This window comes from Excalfactoria chinensis, chromosome Z, assembly GCF_039878825.1.
Source record: "Excalfactoria chinensis isolate bCotChi1 chromosome Z, bCotChi1.hap2, whole genome shotgun sequence".
NCBI lineage: Eukaryota > Metazoa > Chordata > Aves > Galliformes > Phasianidae > Excalfactoria > Excalfactoria chinensis.
This window is the reverse complement of record NC_092857.1, coordinates 53,116,836-53,132,912: the sequence shown is the minus strand read 5'-3', so window position 1 is coordinate 53,132,912 and position 16,077 is coordinate 53,116,836. Positions and strand designations below refer to the sequence as shown.

Genomic DNA, 16,077 nt, shown 5'->3' with positions numbered 1-16,077 from the left:
GGTTAAATCTCAAGCAAACCATACTTCAGTACGTTTGCCTAGCTTTCTAAAATAATACTGAATAAAAAGAAGCTCTTCTACTCCACAGAGAAACCCTGCCAGTCCATTCACCAAATTTCCCTTTGTGAAAGAAATACCAGCTGTTCCCTCTGATGACTCAAGGCGTGATGGCATGAACCAGTACAGTATTTTTCATAAACACTTTCCTTGCCATTCAGTTTCTTTGCTGCATCTTTCCTAGAGCTTAGCACAATGCTTCTGGAATACAAACCATTCTTACCTCCTCCTCCAGCATCTGCTAACAAAAATGATTAAAAGGAACTGACTTTCCAAGAAATGCATTCCTGCATATGCACATGTAAACTCACAGGCTGCATCAGTCTCTAAGCCAAGACATTTCTATCCAATATCCTTCAAGGAGGTGGCCCACGGCATACACTTGTGTGCAGACTCTAAAAGTCTTTCAAAATATGATCAAACTATGGGAGAATCACAAACAATAACAGAATCAATCGAAGAATTTCATTCTGCTATGTATGCAAACCTTTTTGCCTGGACACCAGTAGCATGAATTAGTATGGTGCCCAGAACTGCCGGTTATACTCATCTATGCTCTCAGTTCAGTCAGTTGCAGGAGAAAATTTACGTAGCATATGCTTCTGAAAACTATGTGGTCTAAAAGAGTTATTTGCTCTGCATGCTCCGTGGCTGACAAAGTCTCAAAACACTCTGCTTTCAGACATTCTGGCTCCTTCAAAGAGATTGCCCAAGCACAATCTCATAAGCAGACTCTCAGAGTGTTTGAACAATACATTACAATAAGCTTTTCCTCACCCTGAATTTTTCTTCTTTCTGAACTGAGAGTAAGCTATAAAAAGGGAAACCAACAGCTACAGTGGAGAGGTGGAATGAAAGTGAAGAATTCCGATACACGCATTTTGATATGTCTAGGTCTTTCAGATTTAAAAGCAGGCAGTAAGCACCTCTTCAGAACAGTTAGAAAGCCTACTTTATGAAATCCACATAACAACTGGATGATTTATTATTGTCATGGAGAGCATGTTAACTAGCTGGCTTCTACTTGCTGTTTTCATCCTGGCCCAGGAAAGACTTCTGAATTAAAGTTCTATTAAAACCTTCTCCTAAATCTGTTCTTTCACATATAAAATATGCTGTCAAAAGTCTTCAAACTGGTATGTCTTAACATTAAAAAATTCTTCTAGGTGGGTAATTTATAGAACTCTTAAGTAATAACAGCTGGGAGCCCCACACCTTGAAGAAAACCCAACAAGTAACAGCTTTCCATGGGGAGTTATGTGGTGGTGATGGACTGAGCAGAATCTGCCCAAAGCAAGGGTACTTGAGCTCAAGAGGAGCACAGTATCTTGGAGCACCTCTACAAGTTTCTACAGCAAGAAAGACTCTGGATGCCTGTCTTTCAGACATCAGTGGTGGAATTCATATCCTCCTTAAGTCAGTGCCTGTATTCTCTAACTGTCAGAGAGAGGAAGGTGTCTCATGACCCCCACAGGAAAAGTCGGTGTGCCTAATTTTAGACCATTCTGGTGGACAGAATCTCTTTCTTACTTGACAGACAACGAACTACACTGGAAAGGTGCTTCAACAGCTGTGTACAGCTCATTTCATAGCTAGGTTCTTAAACTTAGATTGATAGAAGTGAGCCTTACCACAGCATTTTTTTTTTTTTTTTTTTATCTCATCCTGTCACTACAACCTACAGGCACGTAAAGAAACTAATGAAACAACCTCTCTTCCATTACAGGTCTCTTAGCGCTCAGGACATTGTCTCTAATCTGCCATGATGGCAGATGATAGAAAATCTGGAATCTTACATAGATAAAAGTGACAATGATGAGAGATGTATTGGTGCTGAACACTCTTCACAACATCTTGGTGTAGCATGGGAGCGTTTGCTTTAAACTTGGCAGCACAGCCTTGGTTGTTCCTACGTCAAGAAACAGAAATCTTCTGAGACAATGAATAGGGAAAACTCTCCCAGTTAAACATTTCCCTTGACATAGTTCCATAAGGAGACGTAGCGCACTGCAGAAGGCATCGGACAATAATGATAGGGGAAAGAACCGCCTCTGTGTTACTGCATCTGCTTTTTGCAGCAGCGGTGTCTTTGTTTTCAGTGTTTATATTTTTGAGCCTAGTGCAAACACAGAAAGCTTTCTTTGTTTGTCTAGTGGTAGAAAGCCTAGATATGTACCTCATTCATATAACTATGTTATCAGATAGGATGCAGACATGTAGATGATGTCTCTTCTGCTTCTGCTGATTTCTCATTCTTCATTAAACCAGTTCCGAAATTGAGCAACTTTTCATCTGTCCAGAGAAGCCAAATCCCTGACTGAACCCATGACTCACTTTTATATTTGGATTGTTAAAAGTTAAGATTTTAAAGAACAGTCTGGAGTTGGCTTGACCTGTGAATCCACTAACAAGATGAGAAACTGGTGAACCAGAAGGGGACCTATCTAGCTGGTTACTGTTCCTGAGGTCATGCCTCCAGAGGCAGCCAGAAGCCTATGCTCAGTCTCCATGTGACAACAGGAGAACTGAACAGGACTAGCAATTTTATTATTTTTTTAATGCTTATAAGCACTCATTTTTTAATAGTGTGCAATAGAAATAAAGACTTGTAGAAAAGGAATGTACAACCTTCTGTCATTACCACAGATCAATAGTTATGCACAAAAAAACCTCAGTGAAATCGCAGATTACTTCTGAAGTCCTATTATTTCTTCTTCTCTGGTAACCACATAAACTAGCTGAGAACATATTTGGGAGTAACTATAGCACAAAAGCAGAGAAACTGCTTCTAATTAGCACACAACCCATCTTCTTGAGGTGATCTGAGAACCAGAGTTCCTTCTCTTAGTGAAAGAATGAGATACATGACACATCTGAGTACTTCATCCTAGCTGAATGGTTTTCATCCAAAATCAGAATTGCTCCAACACACTCTTTCTCACAAGGTCACAAAGCAGTCCTCATTCCTGGAAAATTAGGAACACGGTTACCACAGAAAATGGAACAGAGAAGTTTTCTGGACGCTTGAGACAACAACACTGCATCAGCGATGTTTACTGGAGTTTGACTAGGCAGTATGGAAGGAAGTATTAAACATAATGTTTCAGGATGCAACATTGCTGGTCTTGAAGAGTAATGTACAGCTTTTGATAATTACTGATAGTCAAAGCCTAAATTTCATATCTCATTTTGAAGGCAAGTAGAGCATTCATGCCTCTTCCAGCCACAAAAGACTAGCTCCATGTGCAGAGCCACCGATGTCTTTTTTTCTAGTGCTAGTTTGTAGGTTGAAACCAAATACTTGTGACCATTATATATGATGAAATCTATCATCAAACTCCTTTGTTTGAAAATTCTGATAGGATGAGGGTGTGCACCTGCAAACCCTGATGAAAGATAGCTTTGTTGAAGACCTTATCTCAGGAAGTTTTCATTCTCTTCCTGTTTCCAAAGGAAACTTTAACTAAGATCTTGAATAGATCATCTTACTCGTGCTTTACTTGCTTTCTTGTAAAGTGCCATGACATTTTTCACTAACACACGACAGCAGCTATGAAAGATTGACTTTTATAGAAGAGTCCATTTTACAACATATTTTAAATTAGTTAATTAATTTTTTTGTTGTTGTTCAATTTCTGTGCCTACATTTTTCACTGTTACTAGCATTTTAATTTACAAGCATCGTTTTCTTTTGTTAGTCCTTTATTCTCTTATTCATTCATCACTTTAAAAGTTAATTTGCAGAACTTTTACTTCTTAGAGACTTTTAACTTTTTTCTTTTTCACAAAAGAACCATTGAAAACAGCCACTACCGTATACAGTGTGTTTAGATGCTGAAGTAGCAACTACTAAAAAGCAAAGAGAAGAAGATACCGTTTCATAGAATAGCAGGATGTAACTGGGGGCAACTCAAAGTTTAAACTTAATTACCAACACCTCATTTTTGGATGCAACATCTAATGGAAACTGGGTAATTTGAAACTGGATACAGGAAACTGATAACAGCCTACTTGCAGGTTTACCAATTTGTTCCACTATGTCAGAACCGTCACATTTTCTCAAGAAGCTAAAGATCTTGAGGTAACTTTCTCTGCTATGAGCATTAATCCCTTTGTGCTTTTCTTGTAGTTTCTTCCAAGGAAATTAATGAAATTAACTTCTTTTTTCACTTTGAATAACAGCACACACAAATTAATTAACAAAACAATCTATTTCTATTTACATAAAAATGAAGTAGGGTCCTATTAACACACACTGCTTATATTAAGAACTTTGTTTCTTTTCTCCAATTTGATTTTCTTTTCACCAGATGAACAAACAACTTAATGTTATTCTTTCGATATTCTTCTTCACGTGAGTATCTGATGGGGAAAACTGTCAAATGTTCTTAGGAAATTCAGACACATAGCACTGATTGCATCTTTGTTAGCTTTCCAGCAGAATACTTATGAAAATACTGGGCATAAAATGGGTTTATCCGCATTTTTTCATGGTCTTATTTTAGTAATTATTTGGTCTTTAAATGTTTACAGTTTCTTGGTAATGTAGAATAATTTACATGAAAAAAATGCTACTATAAAACAGTCAGACTTACTATAATGAATTGTTTTCAGTGATAAATGCATGTAAGGCTTTGTCTGGCATGACTAGACACTCAGTTCTCTATCAACAACCCTAAATTTCAAAATAAGGTGTTTGAAACCCAAGTTAAATAATTCTGGTTATGCAGGAGTTTAAGGATCTTCTATGCTGTGGCACTAATTAAGCAAGAATTTCTCTCCCTCAGCTATTCAAAGTAGTAAAGACACAACTGTCAACACAAAGGAAAGTGCAAGCATGGTCTAGTGATTGTGTCATGACACATCAGACTATCAACAGCCTCCCAGGAGCTTAGCAGCACTGATTGCTCATTACTGAGATAACAGTTCTTCAAGGTTTTATAGTGAATGGTCTTCCTGCTTTACTAGACAGCACTTTTCCCAACCACATAAAGACTGGACCAGTGGCTGCTGGATTTTTAAGTGACAGTTTTCTGGATAAAACTTGGAATGATCTGATACCTGATGTCTGTGTAGACTTACGAAGTTACACGGGAATTTTAAAACATTCCTCATAATAGTCATGGTTGAGTTTCTCCTATTCCATTTTGAAGATATCCAAATTACACTTTGGGTAATTGTTCTTTAGATCCCATTGCACGATATGTGCAATGTGTGTATACTTAGCCATAATCACTACAAATAAACCTGATAGTATGCTCTGTTTGCTGCTGGATGACGTGCTTCAAATTTCTTCTGCCTTACAGAAAATAAAAGACTTACAAATATTCCAAAATGAAACACTCTGGAGGAAAACAGATCATGTGAATTCTATAATACATGTTCTCATATCTATTCCACATGCTACAGACAGATGAACTTTTTAGAAATGTATTTACCTCAGTATATTTGCAGTAGCTTTCCTTTCTTGTGGTAGAAGGTCAGGGTCTCTCAAAACTTCTTCCAGCAAATTTAACACATTCATTTTCAGCTCATTGTTTAGTTCAAAATCCTACAGAGAAAAACAGTTTTAATTATTTTTATTTTTATTATTATATTTTTTTCAGTTAACTATTTTAATCAAATAACTGAAAGGATACAGTTTTGTGAGTTTTTCCCATTTCTCTTTGTGTGCTATGAACACCTAAGTAAACTTCAGCAGCTGTTGAAAAGAACAGTCTGCAGAAGTGGGAACCTGAAAGGCCGTGATTTACCTACTCTTTTGACCGCTGATCTATTGTCGAACCGGACAAATGACTTAATCTTTCTGTTATGGATTATGCCTTATCTTCTCTTCACCTACAATGACTAAAAAGTGGAAAAACAATTTAGTTCCAATACTGAGATTACTATCTAGCAATTGTGGACACTCTTTTTTCCCCACTGTTTTCTGAGTTTCTCTATTTACCTTTCTCAACCTCTGCTATTTCTTCTTCCATACTCTTCTCTTAGGAATGATCTGGCTTTTGTTTGACACAGTGAAGTATTTGATCAATACAGTTTTGATAAATCAGACCAGTTGTCTGGCACCACATTTAATTTAATAGCATTTTCATTAGTTTTAAGGCAGATTCATATCTTGAACAGGGCCACAACTGAAGTCCAGGAACACACAAGTTCAGTTTCTGTTGACAGCTCGTACAGGAGAAAATCAAAGAATAGGACAATGTACAAATCTTAAGGTAGGAAGGGACAGGTTGGTTATGGAGCAGAGCTCAAAAATACCTGTATTAAGCTCAAAGCTTGCATTTGGATAAGAAAACTGAATGCTGGACAAATATTGCAAGACTACCTATCCAGGTACTGCACTGTATTTGTTTTCTAATGTTACTTTTTTTTCACCCGTAGTCCAAAATGCCTGCTTTAGAAACTATCTTAGCTTGTTTGGAAAAAAAGAGGGATTATTTATTTGGGATATAGAAATGGGACTATTTAGTTATAGCATGAAGAATGTAACTCAACTGCAAGAGAATAGCGTTTGCTCCAGTGACTTTCAAAAGAAAACCATTTGGAATATGAAATTATCAAAGTTCAGCTAAAAGAGAAATATTGGGAAGAAAATGCACACAGACTTAACTAATCAGTATAATTAATATTAGTGTTAGAAAGATAGAATCATAGAATGGTTTGGGTTGGAAGGGACCTTTAAAATCATGCAGTTCCAACCCCCTGCTATGGGCAGGGACATCTGCCTCTAGACCAGGTTGCTCACAGCTCCCTCCAGCCTGGCCCTGAATGCTTCCAGGAAGGGGGCATCCACATCCTCTCAAGACAACCTGTTTCAGCGTCTCACTAGACTCACAATAAAGAATTTCTTCCTAATATCTAGTCTAAGTCTCCCCTCTTCCAGTTTGAAGTCATTGCTCCTCATCCTGTTGCTACATGCCCTTATAAAAAGTCACTCCCCAGCTCTCCTTACAGGTACTGGGAGGCCTCTATAAGGTACTCCCTGGAGCCTTCTCTCGGCTGAAGTGGCCCAGGTCTCTCAGCCTGTCTTTGTAGGGGAGCTGCTCCAGCCCTTTGATCATCTTTGTGGCCCTCCTCTAGACCTACTGTAACAGCTCCATGTTCTTCCTGTGTTGGGGCCTCAGAACTGGACGCAGTAATTCAGCTGGGGTATCTCAAGAGCAGAATACAGGGACAGAATCATTTGCAATCAACCTCCTGGTCAGCATGTTGTCAGCTCAATAGCTCAGTGGTTTGTGTCTTTGTTAGTCGAGGATGAAGGACAGGGTTTTTTTGCATAGAGTACATTGAAGAAATGACAGACTTTCCCATAGGACAGAGAAAGCCCTTTATTGATATTGTTTCAGTAGGTATTGCCTTATAGCCCCAAATTTTGGCATTCTTTTTTTGTTGTTCTCATTGTTTTTATTGTTCTGCTGTGTTGTTTTTTATTGTTGTTGTTGTTGTTTTTTGTACTTGGATTTTTTTTTTATTACAGTGTGTGATCTGATTCTCATACTGTGAGGAGAAAAGAATGCTGAAGAAAATTCAAAACAAAATAGTAGAGATAATCTATTTTCCAGCTATTATCAAGTATCTATGGATTCCTAGGTTGTTACAGCTGTAGAGAAAGTCTAAAGAATCTGGGGAAATCATTTAATGTGCTTAAATTCTTGTAGAAAGTTCATCAGAATTATAGAAACACGCCAAAAAACTATCAATTCCAAGAAACGTTTGTAGATAAGTAATCAGATCTACCTCAATTATGAACATTATGCAAGAATATATACTTACATATTACACTTATTTATAGTACTGTTATGTATAGATCAAAATGCAGATTTGGATAGGTCTAGATATACTGCGTATTTGTATGTCATTTCTCTCTCTACAGTTTTAGATTAATCTTGTGTCATTTTTTATCTGTCGTTATCTCCTGTTTACACATTTCCTTAATTCTTCAGTACTTCTAATCTGACAGTATCCCACCATGCCAGCACTAGGAAGAGTAGCAAAAAGAATGCCACCAAGCAGCACAAAGCAGACTGAAGCACCCACCAGGTCTGGCAAAAGCAAAAAGACACCCTAATTTCTGCTGAGTAGAAGCACAGGCTGGCAAGCAGAAGCAGGCTTATATTTAAAGAGCTGCTCAGAATTTGCAGCATACCAGTATTGAAAGAGACATTCAACTAGAATTTACATATTTCAGAAGGAATGCAGGCAGTCAGACAAGAACTACTCAAGTTTTGAGCTTTCCATAAGGCAGACTTCAGTCTGATATTGACTGAATTCCTTATGAAATCGTACATAACTCCAATATATTTTAGAGTCCAGATTAGCCTAAAGATTTGTTGGCTTTATTCAGATACACACTTGGCTTAAGCAGAGAAATTAACTAAGTACAAAATCACTTATGAAATGTGCAATTATATGTATATTAAAAAAAACACATGACAGCTGATGAATTAAGTAGGAGGGCTGCCCTGGGGTCACAAGGGATAAGAACAGCATGTATGAAGTTCTCAGCTGTTCAAAAACACGGTAGTCACCATCACTTATTTAAGTTTGCAGCAGTAGAGCAGTGCAGCAACAGAAGTAGCACACTGATGTTTTATTTACTGCTGAGCAGTGCTGCACAGAGCCAAGGACTCTTTAGCTTCTGACACTGCTCTTTCAGTGAGGAGCTGGGGATTAACAAGGAGCTGGGAGGGAACAGAACCAGCACAACTGACCCAACTGGCCAAAGGAATGTCACACACCATGTGGTGTCATATAGAATGATAGATCTGGAGGAGCTGGCCAGCATGCTGTCACTGCTTGGGGACTGGTTAGGCACTGGTCAGCAGGTGCTGAGCAACACTCTTTATCTTGACTCATGAGTTTGTCATTTATGGACTGAAAGAGAACACCAAGTTCAGCATGATCACATTTTAAGTTGATCAGTACCACCCACAAGACTAGATGGTACAGTTTTCTTCAGAAAGTGTGTACACATTCCCTTGCCAGGAGGAGCTAGAAAAGCTGTGCTGCAGTATGAAACTGCTTCAGAAGCAACCTATCCATCTGAGTGCAAAATCAAAAAAAGAAGGGATGCTGGATTTAGAATCACTGCCCAGAAAACAAGAGACTGTGACAGTGGCAGCAGAAAGCAAGAAAATCAACTAGGTGTGCCAGTGAGGTTCAACAAGAAATATGTAGGCTTATTACAGGTGGTAGTTACATAATTTTTAAGTTTCATCATGTGGAACTCTGAAAACATTTCCTCCCCCCTTTCTTTAAATTTTCTTAAGTGTGAGGAAACATTCTCCATTTAAACAATGTCAGGAAACATTGAATAACCCAGGCAAACAAAAGGGAGCTAGAGCCTGAGAACACAGTTTATTTGGAAAATATTTGAGTACATCACAGAATCACAGAATGGCTGAGGTTGGAATGGACATGCCTTGGGTAGGGCTGCCCAGCAGATGAGGCTGCCCAGGGCCCCATCCAACCTGGCCTGGAGCACTTACAGGGATGGGGCATTCACAGCTTCTCTGTGCAGCTGTGTCAGGGCCTCAGCACCCTCTCATTAGGGAATTTCTGCCTAACATCTAACCTAAATCTCCACTCCTTTGAATTTAAAGACATTCTACCTTGTCTTACCCCTTTCAGACAGTGTAAAAACTTCATCTCCCTCCTGCATTTAATCTCCCCTCAAGAAGTGGAAGACTGCAATGAGGTTCCCCCAGAGCTCCAGAGCTTTCTCTTCTCTAGGCCAAAGACTACCATTTCCCTCAGACTGTCCTCATAGGAGAGATGCTCCAACCCTTTGGTCATCTTCATGGCCCTCCTTTTGACCTCCCTCAACAGCTCCACATGCATCTTGAGCTGGGGAGCCCTAGGCCTTCATGCAGTACTCAAGATGGGGCCTCACAAGACCTGAGCAGAATTAGACAATCACCTCCTTTTCCATGCAACTTTTCTGTTGATTCAGCCCAGGATACAGCTAGCCTTTAGGGCTGCAATACATAACGATGGCTCATATCCAACTTTTTGTCCACCAGAACCTCCAAGACCTTCTCAGCTGGGCTGCTCTCCCTGAATTCTTCTCCCAGTTCATACAATCTGTAATTGCTTCAACCCAAGAGAAACACCTTACCTTACAATTGGCCCTGTTGAATGTCATTAGAATCACAAAAACTTTAAAACTGGAAGGGACCTTTAAAGGTCCACTAGTTCGACTCCCCTGCTACGAACAGGGACATCTACAGCTATACCAGGTTGCTCATAGCCCTGTCCCACTTTGCCTTGAACATCTCCAGGGATGGGGCTTTCACCACATATCTGGGCAACCTCTTCCAGTGCCCCTCCACCCTCATTATAAAAGACCTTATATCCAACCTAAATATTCTCTGTTTTAAACCTTTTCCCCTTGTCCTATCACAACAGACCCTGCTAACGCGTCTACTCCCCTTTACATACTGGAAGGCTACTCTCAGGTCTTCCAAGAGCATTCTCCAGGCTGAACAACCCCAGCTATCTCAACTTGTCCTCGTAGTGGAGATGCTCAATTCCTTGAATCATTTTTGAGGCCCTCCTGTGGACATGCTCTAACAAGTCTATTTCTTTCCTATGCTGAAGAAAACACAAACATGTAGACAGGACAAGGAGTGGTCACATTTCCAAAATGGAATGTTAAGGGAGAAGCACGAAGTAAGAAGAAATGTCAGTGAAGACAGAAATTGGTGGGGATAAAGCACAGTAGCTAGGAAGAAGGAAAAATTGTAGAGATATGTGAAGTGAAAATGCTACAGTGGAGAGCAAAAAAAGAGTTTAGTTACTGAAGGGACAATAAAAATTTAATGAAGGATTACAAATATCAGATGTGAAGGGAATACTACATGTATATCTAGACTCAGGTTTTGGATGTCTCTGTGAGTATTCATGCAATGTGTATATACTGTGTACAGACTCACTGTCCTTTGTTCCCACTGCCAGCAGCAAACTGAAAATAGCAGACGGGCACAGACATTGAGAAAGGCTAGCACTGCTCCTGGCTACAACTGATTACTTTAGAGTGACGGGATAACAACAAAATCTTGCTGGGAGCCCAGCACTGGAGATGTCCAGGAGCAGAAAGAGACCTACTGAAAGACTATCCACAATGAAATCGGAATATTTTTAAATAGATGGACTTTTTCTTACAATTTTAATGTATCTGTTCTTACGCCAAAGTGTAAACAGATAATCTTTGCAATGACAGCAACAGGGTAACTTCTAGTCTACTACACAGAAGATCAAACGATGCAGAACTCTACAACAATATTTCCTTTCTTGTTGTTGTTGTTTTTCCCCATAAAAGCACAACTATCATATATAATTCTGCTGCATAAAATTTTTATACACTTGCAACAAAACATCTAAATATTTGGGGAAAAAAAAAAAAAGGATAAAAGATACTAAAACTGGCGATCAGAAAAATCCATCACTACGTCAGTGAACTTCTAGTTTATTTCAGAAAGCAATCAGAGGACAATAGCTTTGTCTTCCAGTTAGTTTCAAGTGAAAAGAAACAATCATCAGTTGGGGAAGTGCCAGCTCTGGTTCCATAGTATCAGTGTTAGCTTGCCACTCCAGGTTGAATATAATTGGGATAAAACTACAAGCTACGTTAATAGCTTGATTGAGTAATTCTCAGTGCATGCAACACAAACCTTTCATTATCCAAGAACTGTAAAACCTGGCAATATAAAGGAACCTTGAAAGAAGAATCTAGCCACTAGGTACTGTCAGACTAAAGTAATCAGGACTGATAGGAAATGTGACATCTCTGCCTCTAAGTTCTGGGACTTAGTACAAGTAAGAGCTTTGCAGAGAGACCTCAGTGAGGGTGGATCTGTCATGCTCCAGCAGAAGTGAGGGTAGTGTACCTCTAATTAGTTTGACTGATTGCAAGCTTGGCTATTGTTCTGAGGGTGACTCATGCTCCCTAAAGGGTCATAGAATATCAAAACCTTACGCTTCTGCAAAAATTGGACAAAGCAAAAGTTAAAGTATATTATTACTGAATATACATGTGTATTGTGCACATGGAGTAAGTTTATGTAAACTTGATTTCTTTACGGAGTGACCAACAGTATGCTGGAACATTCACCCTCAGCTCCCTTGTGCTGCCTCTCCCTGTGACAGCCTCTTTTTCTATCCACAATTAGTATCTTTACATGTCTACTTTAGAAAGAACACCAGAAGCACCTTTCTTGTTTCAAGACAGAGATCACAGGTCTTAAGGGTTTACTTCACAGTTAGTCAGAATAAAGAATATCTTTCTGTAAGAAATATACAGATTATCACAGAGTCTGTATGGCACAAGTGCGATCTGTTCACATTTCTACAATAAGCTCACCATAACTTTGTCAGCTATAGTATTCATTACTTTATGCCTTTAAACAAGAGCAAAGTAGGGGTCAGAAAAATGAATTTTCATATTGTTTTGTTGTTGTTGTTGTAATGTACAAAATGGGATTGGCCAATTCACGTGCAAGATGTACTAAAACTACAGGTGCCTAACCATAACCTAATTTCTTTGATAATTTTCTATATACAGGTGTCTTCCTTCCATATTTCCCAGGCAAGATCAGTACCTACATATGAAAAACCCTCTTTTGAAAACCCAGCATGGCTTAATCAGGCAAGCAAAAGGATGATTTGTTGAAAGTTATTTCACAGTTGGAGCAAGACAGGAGTCAGGCACCAAAAACATGACCTACGCTCTGAAATTGCAAGTTTTGGTCTGCTCCCCAGATCCTGCGGTATTTTCATAACTCACTGACACCATCTGGAAGTCATGTCATTTGTAACAGAGTCAAGATTTTCCAATTCATTCCAGCTGAGATTCTCAAAGAAGCCAGCGGGAACAAGAATTGAACTGTCATTCAAAACTGGGAAGTCTGGAAAAGCCAGCTTTTCTTTCCTCAGCAGCAGATGCAAAATTTTCATCCTTGGACAATCTCCATTTCCATCTGCTTGCCACAGAAGCAGAAAATATTCATTTTGTATCTTGAAGTGTTTAGACAAAAGAAAGTATTGTTAAACAAAGACGAGGCTGCAACATCTCACCAGGAAAACGAAAATCATGCATGAACTTTCTCCTCTTTGCCTCATTTTCCCTTCCTATTTTTCCATCTCTGACAGGAGTTAAGTGGGAGTTTTGCCTTCATAAGTCTTTTCCATTCTCATCAAAGCTCTTGTCTTCATAGTAACTGTCTGCCTCAGCATTTGTATTTTCATTGTTTACAACCAGAGAATCCTATGCTGTTCCTCTCAATTACATTCTAAAAACAAAATGAAAACATGGACATTCAGCTGTTATTTTGGGAAAAAAAAGAAAGCTTTGTTGGCCTATTGGTGTTTGAATGAAGAGAAGCATGGAAAAAAGAGGAGTTAAAGAAAACAAAAAGAACAAAATGTAAATTAAAACAAAAAAAAAAACCAACAAAAACCCACCAACCTTGGAAAAGAAAAAAAAGATCAGCAATACAGGTTTGATTTCACTTGCTCAGTGTGGTAAAAACAAAAAGTAAAAAGTCTATATCACATTACATGAGTATGTTTGTTCCAAATTTTTGTCTGTGCCTTGGGAGCTCTTGGAGACATTAATTAGTTCCTTCTGCCCTTCTGAAAGGGCTGCAGATCTGGCATCGCAATGTATTTACTCAGAATTTAAGTGAGGCTCCTACAGTGAATGACCCAACTTTTAAAAATAATTAGTCCTTTTTCTAAACATTATTTAGGATGATTTCAAGATAACAAAAATGCTTAACGAGAACATATTCTCTCTGAATGGACTGAAACGTTAATTTTAATGATTCTGTTTTCTGCACACAAACAAGTTTACATATTAAACAGCATCCATGATCAGACAAGTTTTTAAAAACACATGCTTAAAAAATACCTAATCATCCCCAACTGTGGTTTTGACACAAATGCAAGATGCTGTAGAAAGCTAATTAATTCCATAGCAGATGAAACATCTTCAAGACCAAGCCAAGAACTGGATGTAGGAAAAGTGAGGAAATACAAAGCTCTGAAACATTTGTTTGGACAGTATCTCTCTCCCTCAGTTCATGCACTAACCTTGACCTGGTGTTATTATACGCTAGAGAGTGGAACACTGAAATGAGCCAAAGGGATCCAGAGGGAGGAATGGAGGGCAGGGAATAAATAACTTGACTAAAATTTGTGACCACACTTACAACAGATGGTTGTATACATTTCTGAACATAGGCCACATACTGTTTTGTCACTGTGCAACACCTTGTATACCCTTGTCACTGAAATGCTATGAATCAGTACAATCATTCAGGTGAATAAATAACTTATAAATAAATAAATTACTATTTTTGGTGATTCAGAGAACACCAGCACTGAGCAACTTGCATCCTGCAGAGGTAGTCATGCAACACTAAGTGCATGTGCAGTAGCATCCAGCACTCTAAAGACAGAGCTAAACAAGGCTCCACAATCCACCCATCTAATGCCTTTGCATCTTCTTATCCACCAACAAGGAAATGGCATTTTGGCAGAAAAAGTCTGGCAAAGTAGATAACCCTTTTCAGCAGCACAGACTAGCAGTGATGACAAGTATCTAGACATACCACAAGGAGAAGGGTTCCCCACAGAGGACAGAAACAGTTACTGGTGTTGGGAGCATTTGCAGTAAGAGCAGGTTCAAAGTCAAGTGGAGAGAAAATGCTATCAGGAAAGCAGTCTGAGTGACGCACTTATCTTTTCAAATACCAACTTATTTTGTCAACTTTTTTCTCTTGCTATCTTTTGTATTTTTAAGAGAATAAAAACTTCCCATTTCAGCAAACAAAGGTGAAGGATGTCCCAAGTACACTGATGGCCTGTGAATGATGCAAATACCTTAAAATGTAATAAAGTTTTTGGCACGTCTGTTGATCCCATCAAACTTTTGTGCTTCCAGTTTTGTCATTTTGGAAACCTAATAAGCGTTTCTTCAGCAGACACCGGAGGCTAAGGGTTCTCTGGTTTGCAGTTTGTGTTCTTATTGTAAAATGAGGCTCTGAGCTACTGCTCTCCAAGGACCATCTATCTTCACTGGCAACATTTCACACTGTTTGGCCAGACAGTAATTCTTCACTTGTCTCCCTTAAAGCAGTCCCGATCTTGTTTTTTTATTTGACAGAAACTAGCCCGTTATTCCTGTTTTGCTTAGGTCTTATGTCCTTCCTTTGTCCCACGTCTCTCAAGTAAACAACACAAACAGCTGATTACATGCTTTATTACTAGAGCATTTATTACTTTTTTTGTGCCAAAGTCCTTATATTTTAAAATATTTGCTATACTGAAATAGTGGGTTAAGAGAGAGAGAGAATTAAAATCTGCCACCCTTGCAAGAGATAATACAAAAGGCAGTAATGATTAGGGAGCTCAAGTAACAGCTTCCTCTTTGAAAATTCATTGTTTTGGATTTTTGTCCATTACCTTAATTCCCACAATAGTTAAAAACAAACAAACAAACAAACAAACCTAATTGTGTAATATTCTATAAAAGTAGGTGCAAATATAATCAGGACAGTACTGTATTTCTGCATATCCCTGGAGGCCTTTGATATGGGAACAGAGAACGTCTTCATTTCTAGGACAAGAGTACATTTGTCAAACTGACACAGTGACAGAGAGTGGTTACACTCTTTACAGTTACTTTGTGTTTATACTAGCAAGCCATCACAACTCAATCAGGGTCAGCCCTGAAACTGAAACATCAGTTTATCAAGTTGTAGAGATTTACTTAATGGAGATAAAAGTCTGATGACTCTGTCATTCAATTAGCAAAGAAGGTTGACTCACAGCACTCACTTATTGATAACTACAGCTCGGACATAGCCCGTACAACACAATGCCAAAATATCTTCTCGGCTAATCAGCTTTTCAAACACGAGCAGTTTTCACACTTAGGCACCTCCTACCATCTTCATTCTCTAGCAAATTTGATCTCTATTAAAACTAAATCCATCATTAAGGACAAAAAGG

At 38.7% G+C, this 16,077-nt stretch overlaps 1 protein-coding gene across 2 annotated transcripts in view; it reads right to left on the bottom strand.

The window, feature by feature from the left end:
- RASGRF2 (Ras protein specific guanine nucleotide releasing factor 2) overlaps nt 1-16,077 on the bottom strand; it is a 119,698-nt gene that overhangs the window by 14,818 nt on the left and 88,803 nt on the right. For both annotated transcript variants that reach the window (XM_072359131.1, XM_072359132.1), the window contains exon 19: nt 5,496-5,608. In XM_072359131.1, coding sequence (XP_072215232.1) covers nt 5,496-5,608 — 113 coding nt within the window. The remainder of the gene's footprint in view (nt 1-5,495; nt 5,609-16,077) is intronic.